The sequence below is a fragment of the Helianthus annuus genome, chromosome 2, assembly GCF_002127325.2.
Source record: "Helianthus annuus cultivar XRQ/B chromosome 2, HanXRQr2.0-SUNRISE, whole genome shotgun sequence".
Taxonomy (NCBI): Eukaryota; Viridiplantae; Streptophyta; class Magnoliopsida; order Asterales; family Asteraceae; genus Helianthus; species Helianthus annuus.
Window position 1 is genome coordinate 138,798,241 of NC_035434.2, and position 17,765 is coordinate 138,816,005.

General features: G+C 35.7%; 1 protein-coding gene across 1 annotated transcript; it reads left to right on the top strand.

Annotated features, from left to right (window-relative positions):
• The first annotated feature begins 1,146 nt into the window (after positions 1–1,146).
• Positions 1,147–15,272, top strand: LOC118485844 (uncharacterized mitochondrial protein AtMg00810-like). Its single transcript, XM_035982336.1, has 3 exons — positions 1,147–2,092; positions 2,600–2,709; positions 15,051–15,272. Exons 1-3 carry the CDS (start codon positions 1,147–1,149, stop codon positions 15,270–15,272), a joined length of 1,278 nt encoding a protein of 425 aa, XP_035838229.1.
• The last annotated feature ends 2,493 nt before the right edge of the window (positions 15,273–17,765 follow it).

The window sequence follows — 17,765 nt, forward strand, 5'->3', positions numbered from 1 at the left end:
GGCATGCTCGCTTCGATGAACATCACTTTCCTTTTGACGACTCTTCCACTCCATCGCCCATTACTACCCTTGATGTGTCTACTTTTTTGGACATCTCGACCACCCAACAACATCAGCCATCACAAAACTCACACTTGCAACAACACCCTACCACTACCAAGCCCACATCCAACCCGTCTATTATCACTGTTCCATTTTTTCCAATGCCAACAAGTCCACCTAACACATCTCCTTCGAGCCCATCTTCTCACAGCCCAAATTCTCCATCACCTCCTCTTTCGCCTACCTCGAACCCGTCTCCGCCCAACACATCCGGCCCATCCTCATCTAACAGCCCCCACTTGTCTGACATTCACACTCCTCCCTCAACTCCGACATCACCTGCCCACTCATCGAGCGATGATGATCCCATCTCTCCTAGCCCTTCTACGATCCCTCCTCCTCCACCACCACCTCCTCCACCACCACCGTCGCACCCCATGATCACTCGTGCCAAAGCAGGTATCTTCAAGCCACGCCATCGTGTGGACTTGGCCCATACCACCAATCTTCCATTGCACCGTGCCTTATTTGCTGCCACGGATCCTACAACCTATCATACTGCCTCTAAAGACACTAAATGGGTACGGGCCATGGAGCAGGAATTTAATGCCCTTCATAAAAACAACAGTTGGACCCTTGTTCCAAGACCAACAAATGCCAATATTGTTGGCTCAAAGTGGCTTTTTCGAACTAAATTTAAATCCGATGGGTCTATTGAGCGTTACAAAGCTCGACTAGTGGCTCAAGGTTTCACTCAGGTTCCTGGCCTTGATTACTCACATACGTTTAGCCCAGTTGTTAAAGCTGCCACTGTCCGGACTGTTATTGCTCTGGCAGTTATAAACGGTTCGCATCTTCACCAACTTGATGTTAACAATGCTTTTTACACGGTCATCTCACCGAACAAGTGTTCATGGAACAACCAAAAGGGTTCATTGATCCTAGATTCCCATCTCATGTTTGCAAATTAAACAAAGCTATATACGGTCTTAAACAAGCACCCAGGGCGTGGTTTCATCGCTTAAGTCTATTCCTCATTAACATCGGCTTCGTTTGCAGTCGTGCGGATCCTTTTTTGTTCATTTACAAAATGGATCTTGTCTTATGTATCTCCTTGTATATGTTGATGACCTTATCTTGACTGGAAATCAACCTTCTATCCTCACATCGTTCATATCCCGTCTAAACTCAGAATTTGCTATAAAAGATCTAGGGAAACTCAACTATTTTTTGGGACTGGAGGTTACCTACACGCATCATGGTCTTTTTTTGAACCAATCTAAATACACCTTAGATATTTTAACCCGTGCTAAGATGTTGGATGCAAAACCTGCTCCAACGCCTTTAAGCACCAATGTTTCTTTTGTTTCTACAGGGGACTTATTCTCAGATGCTACTCTATACCGATCCATTGTAGGTGCTCTCCAGTACTTGACGATCACGAGGCCTGACATCTCATATGCTGTGAATCAAGTCAGTCAGTTTCTGCATGCTCCTACCACTGCTCACTTCCAGGAAGTAAAACGGATTTTGCGCTATCTCAAAGGGACGATTTCTTATGGATTGCATTACAGTCGACCCACTCAGATGATGCTGCTTGGTTACTCTGATGCTGATTGGGCTCGTTGCTTGGAAACAAGACGTTCCACATATGGATATTCAATATTTTTGGGTGGCAATCTCATTTCATGGAGTGCAAAGAAACAACCAACCGTTGCTCGCTCTAGTTGTGAATCAGAATATCGAGCCATGGCAAACACGGCCGCAGAAATTGTGTGGTTAACTCATCTTCTTCAGGAACTGTATGCCCTTCCACCGAGCAGGCCGGCAATTTTGTGTGACAATCAAAGTGCAATTTTTCTCACTCAGAATCCGGTGGCTCATAAACGAACTAAACACATAGATCTTGATTATCATTTCTTGCGTGAGCTGGTTGCTGCCGGAAAGTTAACTACTAAATTTATTCCAACCAAGCTTCAGGTGGCTGACATTTTTACAAAGAGTCTTCCGTCTTCTCAATTCAATGTCCTCCGTCAAATGCTTCGTCTTGGTCCTCTACCGTTCAGCTTGCGGGGGATGTTAGATAATATTATATATTTGTTTAAGTTGTGATTTATGGAGGTCCCTATGTGTAATATTACCTCCTATATATATGTATCCATGTTTACGTTCTAAATTAATAGACATAATTCCTTCATTTAAAACAGTTTTTATTGATAGTAATTTGTTAGAATTGCACCAATAAATGGTAGTTTTTATGTTTTATTGATGAATAAAACTTCTGTGATGACTGCTAATCATTATGATTAACCTTTGTAAGTTTTTAAACCTAGTTAATTGATAATTTGTTTTATGATGATGAAATTGATAGATCGATTGTTTTTTGTTATTTATAAGTAAAGTTGTTTTGTACTGGTTATTTGTGATCTGTTACTTTTGTGCTTTGGTCTGTGTTTCAGTTTGATTGATAGTGATTAGTTAAATTTGCATTAAGTGATGGAAGTTTTTAGGTTTTGTTGATGAAATTAACTAATATAATCGATTTATTGTGTTTCAGTGGATCCTGTATCAAAAACCACAAACCCTCCAAATCAACTTTCGTTATTCCTGCAGCAGCACTATGACGGATTGCACAGTGTGTCGGATTGCAAAGTGGGGTTGGCGAGGGTTATAAATGATGGAATAGAAAGGGTTGAGAGGGAAAAAGACCATTGTACCCTCATGTGCAATGCACATGACAAGAATTAACTGAAATTTCTAACCTGGTTGGGCCTAAAGGACAAAACGTGCAAGATTTTGGAAGGTTAAGGACACCGCCTGTAAACTTTTGACCAAAATGACAACACCTGCAATTTGATGTAAACATAAAGGACAAAACTTGTAATTTACTCTAATAATTAATTAAAAATAAAATTAATTTAATTTATTTTGTTATTATTTTAATAACTAATTAAAAATAGAAATTAATTTAACTAGTTGATTTTCCGCCCGCACGTTGCGGCGGGACCCAATGACTGCAAAACGCGTGTCAGCAACGGCAAGCAGATACCGAATATCAAAACATAAATAAAAATGATGTGGTATGGATAGTCACTCCGTCCTAAAAAACGATTTGAAATAACCTAATATATAATAATAATAATAATAATAATAATAATAATAATAATAATAATAGGACCCACACGTCCTACACGTTAGAAATTCGATAGTTTTCAGTTCAGTTATTACGGTGCTATCACGTTAAAATATGGATGAGCTCGGTACCGGTAATGGCACCGAAAGTACCAATCCGGAAAATCATCGAAATTAGGTACCGGCATCGAAAATACTCGGTACAATACGGTATGGTATTTGATGGTAAAAATCAATAAATACAGTTATAGTGCTAGACCGCTGTCGAACCGAAAGTAACGATTCTGAAAACGCCAAAAGGTGGGTACCAAATTGGTACTGAGAATGATTTGGTATAGTAAATTTGGTACCGATACGATACCAGTTTGATTACAGGATTTGATACGATTTGCTTATCAATAATCTAAATATCCAAGTTAATTTTACATGCTACAATTTATTTATTACAGTAAAACACAAAAAAGAAATCAAAATAAGTTGTGTATATAAAACCTCATTCAAACAAAATACAGCTTACTTACTGTGTGTATGAAAAGCAATCTAAACGGTGCAATTACTTGCATTGCTACGTTGCTACAGGATTTGATGAGCTCGGTACCAACCGGTACCGAAAATACCGTTACCGAAATCCCAAAAAGTGGGTACCGGTACCGAATATACCTCCGTTACCGAAATCCCCAAAAGTGGGTACCGGTACCGAATATACCTGGTACGGTACAGTTCGATATCGTTCGATACTGGTATGGTACTGGTATTTGAGGGTAAAAACCGGTGAATACCGGTGCCGAATCGGTACCAAAAATACACCCGGTTTAGTAAATTTATAGGTTCAATTTTTTAATATATAGATGTTACTATTCATTCAATTGGATTTTTAATATATAGGTAATTATTACAGAAAAAGACAAAAAAGAAATCAAAATAAGCTGTGTATATAAAACCTCATTCAAACAAAATACAGTTTACTTACTGTGTGTATGAAAAACAATCTAAACGATGTAATTACTTGCATTGCTACGTTGCTACAGGATTTGATGAGCTCGGTACCAACCGGTACCGAAAATACCGTTACCGAAATCCCAAAAAGTGGGTACCGGTACCGAATATACCCCTGTTACCGAAATCCCCAAAAGTGGGTACCGGTACCGAATATACCTGGTACAGTACGTTTCGGTATCGTTCGGTACTGGTATGGTATTGGTATTTGAGGGTAAAAACCGGTGAATACCGGTGCCGAATCGGTACCGAAAATACACCCGGTTTAGTAAATTTATAGGTTCAATTTTTTAATATATATATGTTACTATTCATTCAATTGGATTTTTAATATATAGGTATTTTTTTTTTCTTTTTTTAGAACATTTATTAATTTATCAACTAAGTTGATACTTTTTTAATAATTTATGTTTATAACTATCTTCTAAAAACTAAAATACGTAGTTGTGCTTGATTTTTTCTCTCCGTTATAGGTTTTGTTAAAAACGAAGTTGTACTCAAAATAAAGTATTTATTTGGTATCATAAAATGGTTCGATGATAAACTAAATCGTTCTAATGGTCTAACTTTCTAAACAACATGCTTTATTTGGAAATCACGTTTGGTTTACATTATCATTTGACCGGTTTCACCGCAACACGCGATGTAAAAAAACTAGTATATATTAAAGATTAGAGGTAGAAAATAAATCACAAAAGACAAAAACCTAAAAGAAAGTAAGAAAATTTGTTATAGCTAAAGCTAGGTGTTTTTTTTATAAATGTTTTCGGGTTTTTGTAAGAAACAATATTGAAAAGTATTGTTTTTCCTTGTCTGGCATTTCAATGGTAACCAGGTCTTTAATCGATCGATCATCATTCGATGGAGGCTAGAAAAAAGAACTATGGATTAAGAAATTATGGATTCATTAAGCCAAAAACCATGGTCCAAGACCCAGAAAATCTATAGCCTGTGTACTCGGGTACGGGTATAACCGGATTTTGACTTTTCGAGTATTGGTTATACCCGGGTTGGGTTCGGGTTCGGGTCCGGGTTTTGGCCAGAAAATCTATACCCTGTGTACCTGGGTTCAAGTTCGGGTTTTCAATACACGGATATTAGAATACCCTATTTCCGGGTCCGGGTAGGGTTCGGGTATTGGTCGGGTAGGGGTCGGGTATCGTTCGGGTTCGGGTATAGATCGGGTTTTTTCGATTCATTTTTTTGGCATAAAACATAGAAATATAATGGAAACCTTTATATTTACATATTTTATGCCTTGAAATTTGCACAAAAAAAACTCACATAAGCTCTAAACGTTCAAAAAAAGTTGTACACAACGGATCCGAGTATTACGAAAACCCGGGTCCGGGCATTACGAAAACACGGTTATGGGTATTACGAAAACCAGGGTACGGGTTTTATGGTAAACCGGGTATGCTGAAAACCCGGGTACGAAAAAACGCGGGTTCGGCGTCGTGCATTGAACAAAATATGCATACTCGGTCTCTACCCTACGGATAGGGTCGTGTTCGGGTTAAAAAAAAAACGGTTTTTCTACTACCCGGATTCAGGTCCGGGTTTGGGTTTTTTGTGCACCTCTAAGTCCTCAACCGTAATACCACATTTATAGTGAAGGCCCACAACACCCTCTTTAAAGCCCCTTCTAACAAACCTACTTTCTTTAATGGCAAATGTTACCTTACTCTACTTTACACCAAATAGTACAAAATACTCCCCGGTTAACAAATAACTAGGTTAGCCAAACCATAATCGAATAAACCAACTTAACCGAACCGAGCCGTTAACGGATAGTTCGGTATGCCATAACAGTTTAATCTTAAATTGTGGTTCAGATTTAGTTTTGGTATGTGGCATAACCGAATTAACGAAACCAAACCAAGTTAGTTTTATGTGAAAGATTCAAGAACAAACATGGAAAAACAATCACAAAAAAGCTTATTTTTTATTCTATTGTTCATTACTTGTTTATGTGCTATATATCAACAGGAATAGAAAAGACTTGAACTGGATAGAGTGGCTCAAAAACCCTCTAATAGTCTTGTAAGTTTTGTTTTGTCTGTCTAGCTATCTTTTGATGGGTCGAAAATCACATTTTAAAACCAAAAAATACACCTCAGATGACTGCTCATGGATTTTCAGTACCAAAAGATCATCCTTTAAAATTTAAACATTTGTAATGTATTAATGTACTATTAAAATATAATTGACCCGACATATACAAGTTTGTGATTATGAAAAGTTCCATGTGTTTGAAATAAGTTCAAGTTATATTTTAAAGGACTATTGGATTTTAATAATCACAAGTTTCAATAATTGGCCGGTAATAATCCTAACTTCAAAAATTGCCTACAACAGTTCCAACTTGTAAGATTTTGGCCACCAATGATCCTTGTCTAACTGGGTTATAACCTTGTTGGGCTGGTGACCTGCAACTTATTCCGGCGACCCGTTTTACCCCTGAAACCACCAAACGAGACCACCACCAATCATCTCCGACCTCCTGTAATCTTCTCCGCTTCTCAAAAGTTTAAAACTTCCACCATCTACGTAACTCCGGTGACCTGCAACTTATTCTGACGACCTTCTTTACCCCCTGAAACCACCAAAGGAGACCACCACTTGTCATCTCCAACCTCTAGTGACCTTCTCCGCCACTCAAAACTTCAAAAAACTAACTGGGTTATAACCCAGTTAGACAAGGATCATTGGTGGCCAAAATCTTACAAGTTGGGACTGTTGTAGGCAATTTTTGAAGTTGGGATTATTACCAGCCAATCAGTGAAACTTGGGATTATTAAAATCCAATACCACTATTTTAAAGAAAAAATCAAGTGAGAAAACCCACCATAAAAAGGACAAGCTCTCCAAAAACCTTATTTTTTGATCCAACCCAAGTTTTTTTTTCTGCTTGCAAAAAAAAATGAGTTAAATAATTTTAGTCCATGCTAGAGATGGGCATAATCGAGTATTATTAATACCCGGAACCGGTTCCTACTCATATCTGGGTACTGATACTAGTTAGGGGAACCGGGTTCTCTGAAGAACCGGTTCCGGGTTGAACCCGGGTAGTCGTCAATAAAACTAGAACCGATGTAACCGGTTACGGGTACTCTGGACCCGGTTCCGGGTACTGTTTGGAACCGGTTCTATCGGGTTTTTCAAACCAAAAGTGCTGAGCTTTCAGCGCTTCATGGTAACACTCAGCGCTTTGAACAAAGCTCGACATTTGGGTGGTTTTTTTATTTTTTTTTTAAATTTGATTTTAATTCAAAAATTCACCTATACTTGTCGAATTTTGACGTATTTTGTTATTACACGTCATTTTATGAAGTATATGGTCTATACAGAACGTTGCGAATAAGTTCGGTTACGGGTGTTGCCGTATTCCATGATTTCATGTGTTTCTGTTTTAATTTCACTTGTAGTCCAACATGTCGTTTTGTATGTATACGCGTCCTACCGGATCAGTACTTGACGTATTTTGTCATTTAATGCCGTATTATGACGTGTATTGTCACTATTGTTCTGTACTATCGCGTATTTTGGTTGTACGGGTCATGTCGGTGACATCCGGTATCGTGACGTTTATTGTCTGTAAGTGTCGTATTAGTGCGTATATTGATTGTTATGCGTATTATGTTTCTATTGGTCGTATTATGGCGTATTTTGGACGTACGGGTCATGTTGATGACATTCGGTGTTCGGGTTGGCATGACACGTGACACTTACTATTGGAACCGGTTCCAACGGATATAATACTGTTGGAAACCGATTATATAATATAAAAAAAAAACATTTTTTTGTATATATACACCATCTTCTCCATTCCCTTTCCTTGCTACTACAACATTCAACACTTCAACATTTGATTTCATATTTTCGAAGATACAATGGCATGCAATGACGAGGTTGTTATGGTTTTGGAAACCAAACGAAACCATTCAATTTGGAAGCATTTCGATTTGTGTTTGATGACCGATAACCATGAGATGGCTAGTAACTGATTCTAACGGCTAGTAACTGGTTCTAACGGTAACTTATTACCAGGTACAGTGGAACCGGCTACTGGAAGAACCGGGTACGGGTACTAACCAGGTACGGGTAGGAACCGGGTAAGAACCACCGGGTATTTTGAACCCGGAAGCGGTTCTTCTATACATCGAGTTGGAACTGGAACCGGGTACGGTTCGATTCTACCGGTTTAGGTTTAGAACCGGTTATTATGCCCATCTCTAGTCCATGCCCATTACTTTATTTGGTTATTTGACCAAAAACTTAATTGAATGGGTAGGCCCAAATTTAGCAAGTCCAACTCATCACTTGGCTAGCCGAATCATAATTAACTGATCCAAATCACTAGTATATCCGATTGACTGAAATCGATCGATTGTCAAAAAATGTAAACCGAACATTTCGGTTTCTGTTCGGTGGAGGTTCAAAACTGAACGGAACTACCCGCCGCACACAAGAAGCCACGTACTTTCAAGATGTGAACTTGGGTCTCTAACCTCCGATTCTCGCATTTTTTGGGCCTCTCTTTAATCGATCCTGTTGTCTGTGGTGCAAGTGTTGAACCTGAGTTCACATAACCCAATTACTACATAAACAGTAGATGAAAAAGTATACCTTAGTTTTAAGAGATTGTTAAAACCAAACTCTATTTTTATTATAAAGATTTTAAAAAGACCATGCACAAAGTTTCATATACCCCGCTAAGGGGTGGAATTGAGTTAAGCTGAGCTTGAGGGGTCTTTTTTTTTATGTTTGTGTTTGACTCATGAGCAATGTTAGAGCTCAACTCGACTACGTTGTCAGTTATTATTAATTTAACTACGTTGTCAGTTTTTTTTATGTTTGTGTTTGACTCATCAGCAATATTTGATCCCTCATGTATATATTTTTTAAAAACATAGAGAGGATCATGAGAAAACTAAAAAAACCACTCAAAAATCTTAAAAAAGCATGCCAAAATTTTATGTTGTTTTTTTACATTTTTTTATTAAAATTCGCTATTTTTAATATATAAAAAACATTAGTATTACACATGTGCATTATATGTATATTTTCCACATGCAATTTAGCCTTACGGTTTAGGTTTTGGGTTTAATTTAGCATTTCGGGTTAGGTTTTTGGGGGGTTCAAGTTTATGGTTTAGTTTTAGGTCTCTTTTTTTATTTATTTATTTTTTTTTTTGGAGGGGGGGGAGGGGGTTAGGAGGTTTAGGTTTTTTCATAGTAATGCATATGTGTATTACTATTTTTCCCAAGTTTTTTTATTTGTTATAAATAACGATTTTAATAAGAATTGTAAAAAACAATTGTGTGCCTTTTAAGTTTTTTAGGAGTTTTTTAGTTTTCTCATTTAAATGAGTTTTCTCATGATTCAACCCGTATATATATATATATATATATATATATATATATATATATATATATATATATAATTGCGCTAAAATAAGAACCACCTCGAGTTGTAAGAACCGCGAGAACTTTTTGATCCGGGCGAGGTGGACCAAATTTTTTTTTCATAAACGTAGATGCGTGTATTATAAACACATTTGTAAAAAAAATAAAAAAAAAAATGTCATGTGTGTAGTTTTGAGCACCACAAGTTTGTGTTTACGGGTACCGTAAATTTTCCGGTAAGATTTACGGTACCCGTAAACACAAACTTGTGGTGCTCAAAACTACACACACGACATTTTTTTTTGAATTTTTTTACAAATGTGTTTATAATACACGCATCTACGTTTATGAAAAAAAAATTTGGTCCACCTCGCCCCGTACGGTGTAGTTCTCACGGTTCTTACAACTCGAAGTGGTTCTCATTTTAGCGGTCCCCTATATATATATATATATATATATATATATATATATATATATATATATATATATATATATAGAGAGAGAGGCCGGTTATGATACAATATGCCTAATCGTACATTATGTACGCTATAACCACAACCGTCAGATCATCTCAATTAAACCCGGTGCTTAACTATTAAATTAATCAAATTAATATATATATATATATATATATATATATATATAGGGCTTGGTTATATAAGAAACCCTATCTTTTTAAGAAAACTATGGAAACCCATTGTGAACCATTGATTAGCTTACATCAAACTTGATCAAAGGCCATGATTATTTTGGTATGAATAAAAATAAAAAGAAATAAAAAGGACTGCCATTTTGTACCATCCAAGGGTATTTTCGGAAGTGAACATACACAATGGGAAATAAAAAGGACTGCCATTTTGTACCATTGATTATTTCTCTTACACACATGTTATCTCTCTCTCCTCTTTCCTCTCTCCTCTCTCCTCTTTCCTCTCTCTTCAATCAAGATCATGATGAACACCAAACACAAGTTTCGATCTTCAAGTTCAGATCTACATCGTGAGAAAGAAAAATGTTTGAAGATTGTTGTTTTAGAGAGAGAACGACGGCAGGATGAAGGTTTTTAGAGAGATGATTTTTTTTTGTTTTAGAGAGAGAAACAACAATCTTCATCATGTTCATCTATAATCTTTATTTTTTTAGAGAGAGAGAGAGATTTGAATGTTCAAGTGTGTGTGAGAGAAGAAGGTTTGAAGACCCTTCTTCGTGTTCATCGGACGCGTATAGATCCGGTAAGTGTTCTTGAAATATCATTTCACACTTGATTTTTTGTTGAAATGGTTGTTAATATGTTTTTATGTGCTGAAAGTGTTTTAGTAATGGTTAATGGGGTATCCATGGTTAATGTTCATGTATTTTAAATAAATCAAAAACTTTAGGATGAGATTTTGAACGAGTTTTTTTTGTTGGTTTGGTTGCTTGTTAGGGGCTTTTGATCTTAACAGTAGCTGTTCTTATGTTGGTTTGGGTTGCTTGTTTGGGTTTATGATCTGAACAGTAAGTGTTTTTTTTTTGGTTGCTTGATTCACATACTCAGGCCCATAACATGTGTTAAGCCCCCTGTTAGAATCTTATATAACGTGTGTTAATTTATAGAAACAAACCCATAAAGATATTCAATTGACAAGCTTGATGGATTTAAATAAATCCAAAACTTTAGGATGAGATTTTGAACGGGTTTTTTTGTTGGTTTGGGGCTTTTGATCTTAACAATAATTGTTTTTTTTTGTTGGGTTGCTTGATTTACAGAGACAGACCCATAACATGTGTTAAGCACCTGTTAGAATGATATATAATGTGTGTTGATTTACATAAACAGATCCATAAAAGATATTGAATTGACAAGCTGGATGGATGTAGGCGACGTTAATGCGGGGACATTGAATAAGTCACATCCTTTGGGAAAGATGTCTTCGTTCATTTATAGCATGTGTTGGTGGTTCATGCTGTAACAGAACACCATGATGTAACGTGTAATATGAAACGAGCCATTTATGGTAACACATGTACCGGTAATTTTGGAATATATAATATTGTATTCATGTATAAGCTAGTGGTTTACAAAACACCATGATGTGTATATACTAATCTAACATGTGTTACAATTTGTCTGTTCGGAACATGTAATTGCTTAACATGTGACAAGGGTGAAAACAGTCGACGGGGGCAATGAGTTTAATGGGGAGCTTAGTTAATATCGTAATCTTGTTGTAACCCCACTTGTATACATATGATAACATGTAAGCATCCATTATAACCCGACTTGTATTCAAGTATATGAAAGTGGTTTGCAAAACACCATGATGTGCATATACTAATCGTAACACGTGAACAAGTTAACATGGAACATACAAGTTAATATCGTAACACCGTATACCTGAATAAAATGTGTTAAGCCTCTGTTATACCTGAATACATGAGTATAAGCTAGTGGTTTCCAAAACACCATGATGTGTATATACATACTGTAACATGTGTTAAAAGTGACTGAAAATGTATAACGTGTGTTAAGCATCTATTATAACGTGTGTTAAGACTTCCATAATGGATGAATAAACTACAATAGTAACTTAACAACAACAGAGTAAACATGATATAACGTGTGTTAAGCCTCTATTATAACATGTGTTAAGACTTCCAGAATGGATGCATAAACTTCAATAGTAACTGTAACAGTAGAGGTACAAATACGGGCGCCTCCACCATTATAATCTTGTTGTAACCCGACTTGTATTCATGTATATGAAAGTGGTTTGCAAAACACTATGATGTGCATATACTGATAGTAAAAACGTGTACAAGTTAATATGGAACATACAAGTTAATATCGTAACACCGTATACCTGGGATAAAATGTGTTAACCCTCTGTTATAATCTTGGTTTAACCTAACATGGTGTCATGTATAAGCTATTGGTTTCCAAAACACCATGATGTGTATATACATATTGTAACATGTGTTAAGCGACTGAAATGTATAACGTGTGTTAAGCATCTATTATAACGTGTGTAAAGACTTCCACAGTGGATGAATAAACTCCAATAGTAACTTAATAACAACAGAGTAAACCTGATATAACGTGTGTTAAGCCTCTATTATAACATGTGTTAAGACTTCTAGAATGGATGCATAAACTTCAATAGTAACTGTAACAGTAAAGGTACAAATACGGGCGCCTCCAACAGAAAATGTGTTAAGTCTAGACCGTTTTAACATCGTGTACTAGAGAAAACAAGAAGAGTCTCACATTACATATTACTAGTAAACAAAAATACATAGCACTAATACGTGTTACATTGTACATGGGTTTCATGTCACATGTAACACATGCATGTCCTGAAGTTCAAACTATAACACGTGTTAGTTGTGTTGTGCTGTAACATAAACATGGTCATGATCCTTAAGCATCTGATCCACGTTTGACGAAACCAACGGTCCCGAGAATTGGATCTTGTTTCCCTTGTATCCATCACCATCCTAATAACAAAAAGATAAGATAACCGTTAAGTCGTTAACCACACATAACTATTAACACATTCATAGCCAGAAAATCTTTTTCTCAAACAACATCACAACTTTTTAGCTAAATTGCAATCTTTTTCTCAAATAAAATCACAACACAACCAAAAAGCAGTTCATATGCAAACCAAGCATAACTTTTTAACACAAAAATAAAAACCTGTAAATTACATTAGCAAGTAACCCCTTTTAAGAACCATTTTAACAAAAAAAAAAATCATGTTTCATCTCTAAAACAACCATTACACAAAAACCTATTAACAACCAGGTTTTATGAATAATTTTTGATATTTTTTCGTCTTTTTTTTTTTTTGAAAATTGTGAAAAGCAAGGAAACAAGATTAAATATTTCAGAGATTTAAACCTGGGTTGCCTAGAACACTTCTTTTTTTTCTTGATTAGTGGTTGACTTTGACTTGGAGGAGGATGAGCAAAGTATTTTGATGATTTGGATTATAACTGCTTCCATTTTCTTGACATATATTCTCATAGCAAGAATTAACAGTAGTTACATGAAGATTAGATGCAGAACTCAAATCATCTTCCAGAATCACATCGAAGGTTGGGAAACTACGGACCGGCGACATTAATTCTGAGGTTGGTGGATTTGTCTCCATGGATATTAATGGAGTTACTTGCTAATTTGGAGTAAAAGTGAAATGGGGTTTCTCTGATGAATGATGAAGAAGATATAAAGGAAAATATGAAAAAGAAATATGGGGGAGGGTGAATGGTACGATTTGATGGGCAATTAATGAACATGTCAATTCTTATTAGGGATAGTGCTTGGGGGTTAATGTAATTTGCTAATATAACCTTGATGTCAAAAGTAATAGAAATGGATCTGTGCAACGTGGCAAAATGTAAGCCACATTTATAGTTTGCTAAGTTTTCTAAAATATTGGGGTTTCTTACTAAGCATTATCCTATATATATATATATATATATATATATATATATATATATATATATATATATATGAAACCGCCAAGGTTCAAATCATCCATTACAAAATCAAAAACCCCTGATAATCAGCAAACAAAAACTCAAAATCATACCGTAAGATTCTTATTCAAAATCGTATTCGAAAATCCAACAAGTAATCAAAAATCGATCGATTCTTATTAACCAATTCCTTCTGCGAATTCAATTTCTGCTGAATTTGGAAGTTTAGAACTGAACAAATCGATAGACGGTCTATCGAAGAAGATGATGCAGGATGAAAAACAAATACAATATGCGAAAAACATATAAAACATGCGAAAAACATTGCAGACAAAAAGAAAGGTTGTGTTTTTTGTAAAGTTTGCGAAATCAGATAACATAACATGCGATTTAAAAAAAAGGTAATAATGTTTAAGATGTCTTATGATGTGCGAATTCATGATTTAGAAACATGCGATTTCAAAAAAAAATTAATAATCTTTGAAATTTCTTATAGTTTGCGAATTCATGATTTTACACATACGATTTCAAAAAAGTTAATTATCTTCGGGATTTCTTATAGCTTGCGAATTCGTTTTCGAATCATGTGCGATTTTGAATAAAATGCTGCTAATACTTTCAAATAACTTTGTCCTAAAAAAATGTAAAAAAAATATATTTCGAATTAATAAATAAAATAAATAAAAATTAACTATTTTAAATAAAAAATTAATTTATTACCGATGTGACTATAATTTGACATGTAATGATCAATTTTACCATAAATACTACTGAACTTACCACCCTACCTACATAATAAATTTACTATTTTAATACAAAATACCCAAGTAACTACCTTCCATATTAAGACATAGAACACAAAAAACACACACAACACACCCACAAAAAATGGCATCTGAAGATTCAGAAAAAATAAAAAACATTGCAATAAAAGAACTATTGTCAACTCGCACGTTGACAGAAATAAGCACCGATGTCACCTCTTCTCATTTGATTTTTGATGTGCAGGGGAAGATTCTTGAAGAAATAAAGAAAAATCAAGAGATGTGGGAGAGACTACTTGAAGAACCACCATCAAGCTTCAGAGACGCAGCTTTGAATCACATAAAGGAACAATCTCGAGCTGATGACTTAGCCTTCTCTTTCCTGAAAGATGCTCTAAACATTGTGAAGGAGAAGATGGAGTTCAGCTCGGCTGAACGTGACAAAATCTTTGCTTCAAGTAACTAAATTTCTGTTTAATCGTTTTATGGTTTTAGCTGTGATAGACAATAATAACTATTTTAAATTTATGTTTTGGATACATGTTTTGAATACATCTTATGCGTCGTTATAATATAAATCGCATGAATGATTTACACATCTTTGTCACAAACAAACAAGACAGCTCAAAATCGCATGTACTAAATTGAAAACAAAATGAAAATCGCATGTAACCTACGTATATGATTTTGCATATGAAATCGCATTTTTACAATCTAAATCGCATAGTTGTATGAACTAAACTCATATGTATGAAATCGCATGTTTTCCTGTAAAATCGCATGTACATTAAAAAAATTAATCTTCCTCATCTGAAACCTCCTCCCACTGATCTTCTTCTTCAGAGCCATCATCACTACTACCACTGTAATCTTCAAACTCAGATTCCTCTTCATCGTCTTCGACCTCGTTGTTTTTGTCTCTGGAATCTTTTTCAATCTGGACGCCCTTCATCTTCTTTTGTTGTTTGCCTTGTTGTTTGCCTTTAAGTATCTCACAAGTCCGAATATCATGACCTTTTTCATTGCATACACTACATGTCCTTGACCTTTTTCCTTTGCGGCTGATCATTTGTTCCTTCTTGGATTTAATCCTTTTATGCGAGCCACGACCTTTGTTTCTTATACCAGCCGGCACACGGACAGTAGGAGGTGCATTAGTTATTGGTTGTTGGTAACCAATCAACTTTGAAAATCGGTCATAATTTGGATCAAGTTGCTTGGTTATACGACTCTGATCAACTCTCTCTTTAAGCTGCCTCATTTGATCCCTCACTAAAACAAGTTGATCAAGGTCGTAAATCAACTTGCTAACCAAATACTCCCCTGTGTGGATGATTTCACGAGCAATCCGTTTAGCCTTGTGTTTCACATCCTTGTCACCCACCTTTATATCGAACTTCATATTTAATTCAGTTGGCACCACATCCTTTGTCCATCTCTTCATAACATATTTGTTTGGTATTTCTTTAACACCAAACATCTTGAAAAGAAAATAGATGTGTTTACATAGCAGCCCATGCTGCTCAAAACGCAAACAGCTACACTGTGCAGTCACATCATTTTCAAGATTCTTGAACCACACCTAAGAAAACCAAAAGAAAAATATATATTAAAAATTAAAATCGCATGTGTAAATTAACAATTTCGCATGTCTAAAAATCATTTAATTGTATAAATTCAAAATCGCATGCGTACATCAAAATCGCATATTGCAAAATCATTTTCTGAAATGAAATTTAGATATAGGTTTTCAAAATCGCATGTTTTAGATATATATGCTATAATACCTCTAATAAACCATCTCCATGAGCTTTAAAGTCTTTCAACTATATCTTGATCTGTGGACCCTCCACTTTGGTGTCCATCGGCAGACATTCGGTAATTGTTTCATATATCTCTATTTGCTGATCAAAGAATATAGACCTGGTGTATATCTTAGCAGCATCTTTTTCCAAAGTAGTTTCGCTCTAATCAGCAGGCTCAGTATATCTTGAAATATGATCATTCTTTCTGTGATTGAACCTTTGGACATCTATTGCACCGTCAAAATGATTCATAAACTCTACAAGAGTGAGTTGTGAATTTAACACCTGGCAAAAATGATTCTTGCTCTCTGATCTCGAAGTTGTTCGCATGAAACCAGACATGGGCTCATGCCGGTAAAAAGCCAGAATCCACATGTATCTCATCGAAAACATATCATCAATCCATTTGTTTTTAGTGAGACAGAACTCAATCATCACCAACTTCCACCATCTCTCGAATTCTTCAGGCTCAATGGAATCAGTCCAAACAATATCGCACATCCTCCTTTTAAACTCATCATTATTGCACAACTCGTGTCCAACCTATGCCGATAAATGCTTTTAATATCAGCCTATAACAAAATCTATATTATAAAAAAACGCTAACGAAATACAATATAGCATGTTATACCTTATCTACCATTTTTTTCATTATGTGCCACATGCACAATCGGTGTCTGCTGGTATGTAACACCTCGAAATTTTGTGTCCAATAATGTGTTGACACGTGTCATGAGTTTACACGTGGTATTAAACATTAAATAAAGGACTAAAGTTGACAAACCTTGAAAGTATGTAAATTCGAGGGTTAAAAATGTCAACGAGTGGTAAATATACTGTATAGTAACCCTAAATGATGCTCGTACCTTCAAACGAATAAATCATGGATCGCACGGAGCGAAACGCGGGAGAAATTGAGAGGTTACAAGCTACAAGGGTTAATCGTGTCAACATGTTTAATTTATACCTCAGAGTGACCCTTTGACAAAACCCGAGGCTTTGTAACAGTAAAATACGCTCACTAGAATATACGATATAAATTTCGCGAAGTTCCGTTTTAAAACGAGAAAGTTATGATCAAATTCGTATGCGAGGGGTTAAAAGCGTCAACAATAAAAGTTAAGGCTTTTCGGATAATAATTAAACTAAACGGG

What these genes read in the sequence shown, in the direction of transcription:
- LOC118485844 (XM_035982336.1), top strand. Translation starts at nt 1,147, where the DNA reads ATGTATCTCCTTGTATATGTTGATGACCTTATCTTGACTGGAAATCAA. An exon ending in CCGTCAAATGCTTCGTCTTG is followed by an intron (nt 2,093 to 2,599) that starts GTCCTCTACCGT and finishes ATTGTGTTTCAG; the next exon opens with TGGATCCTGTATCAAAAACC. An exon ending in GCAAAGTGGGGTTGGCGAGG is followed by an intron (nt 2,710 to 15,050) that starts GTTATAAATGAT and finishes TTTGATGTGCAG; the next exon opens with GGGAAGATTCTTGAAGAAAT.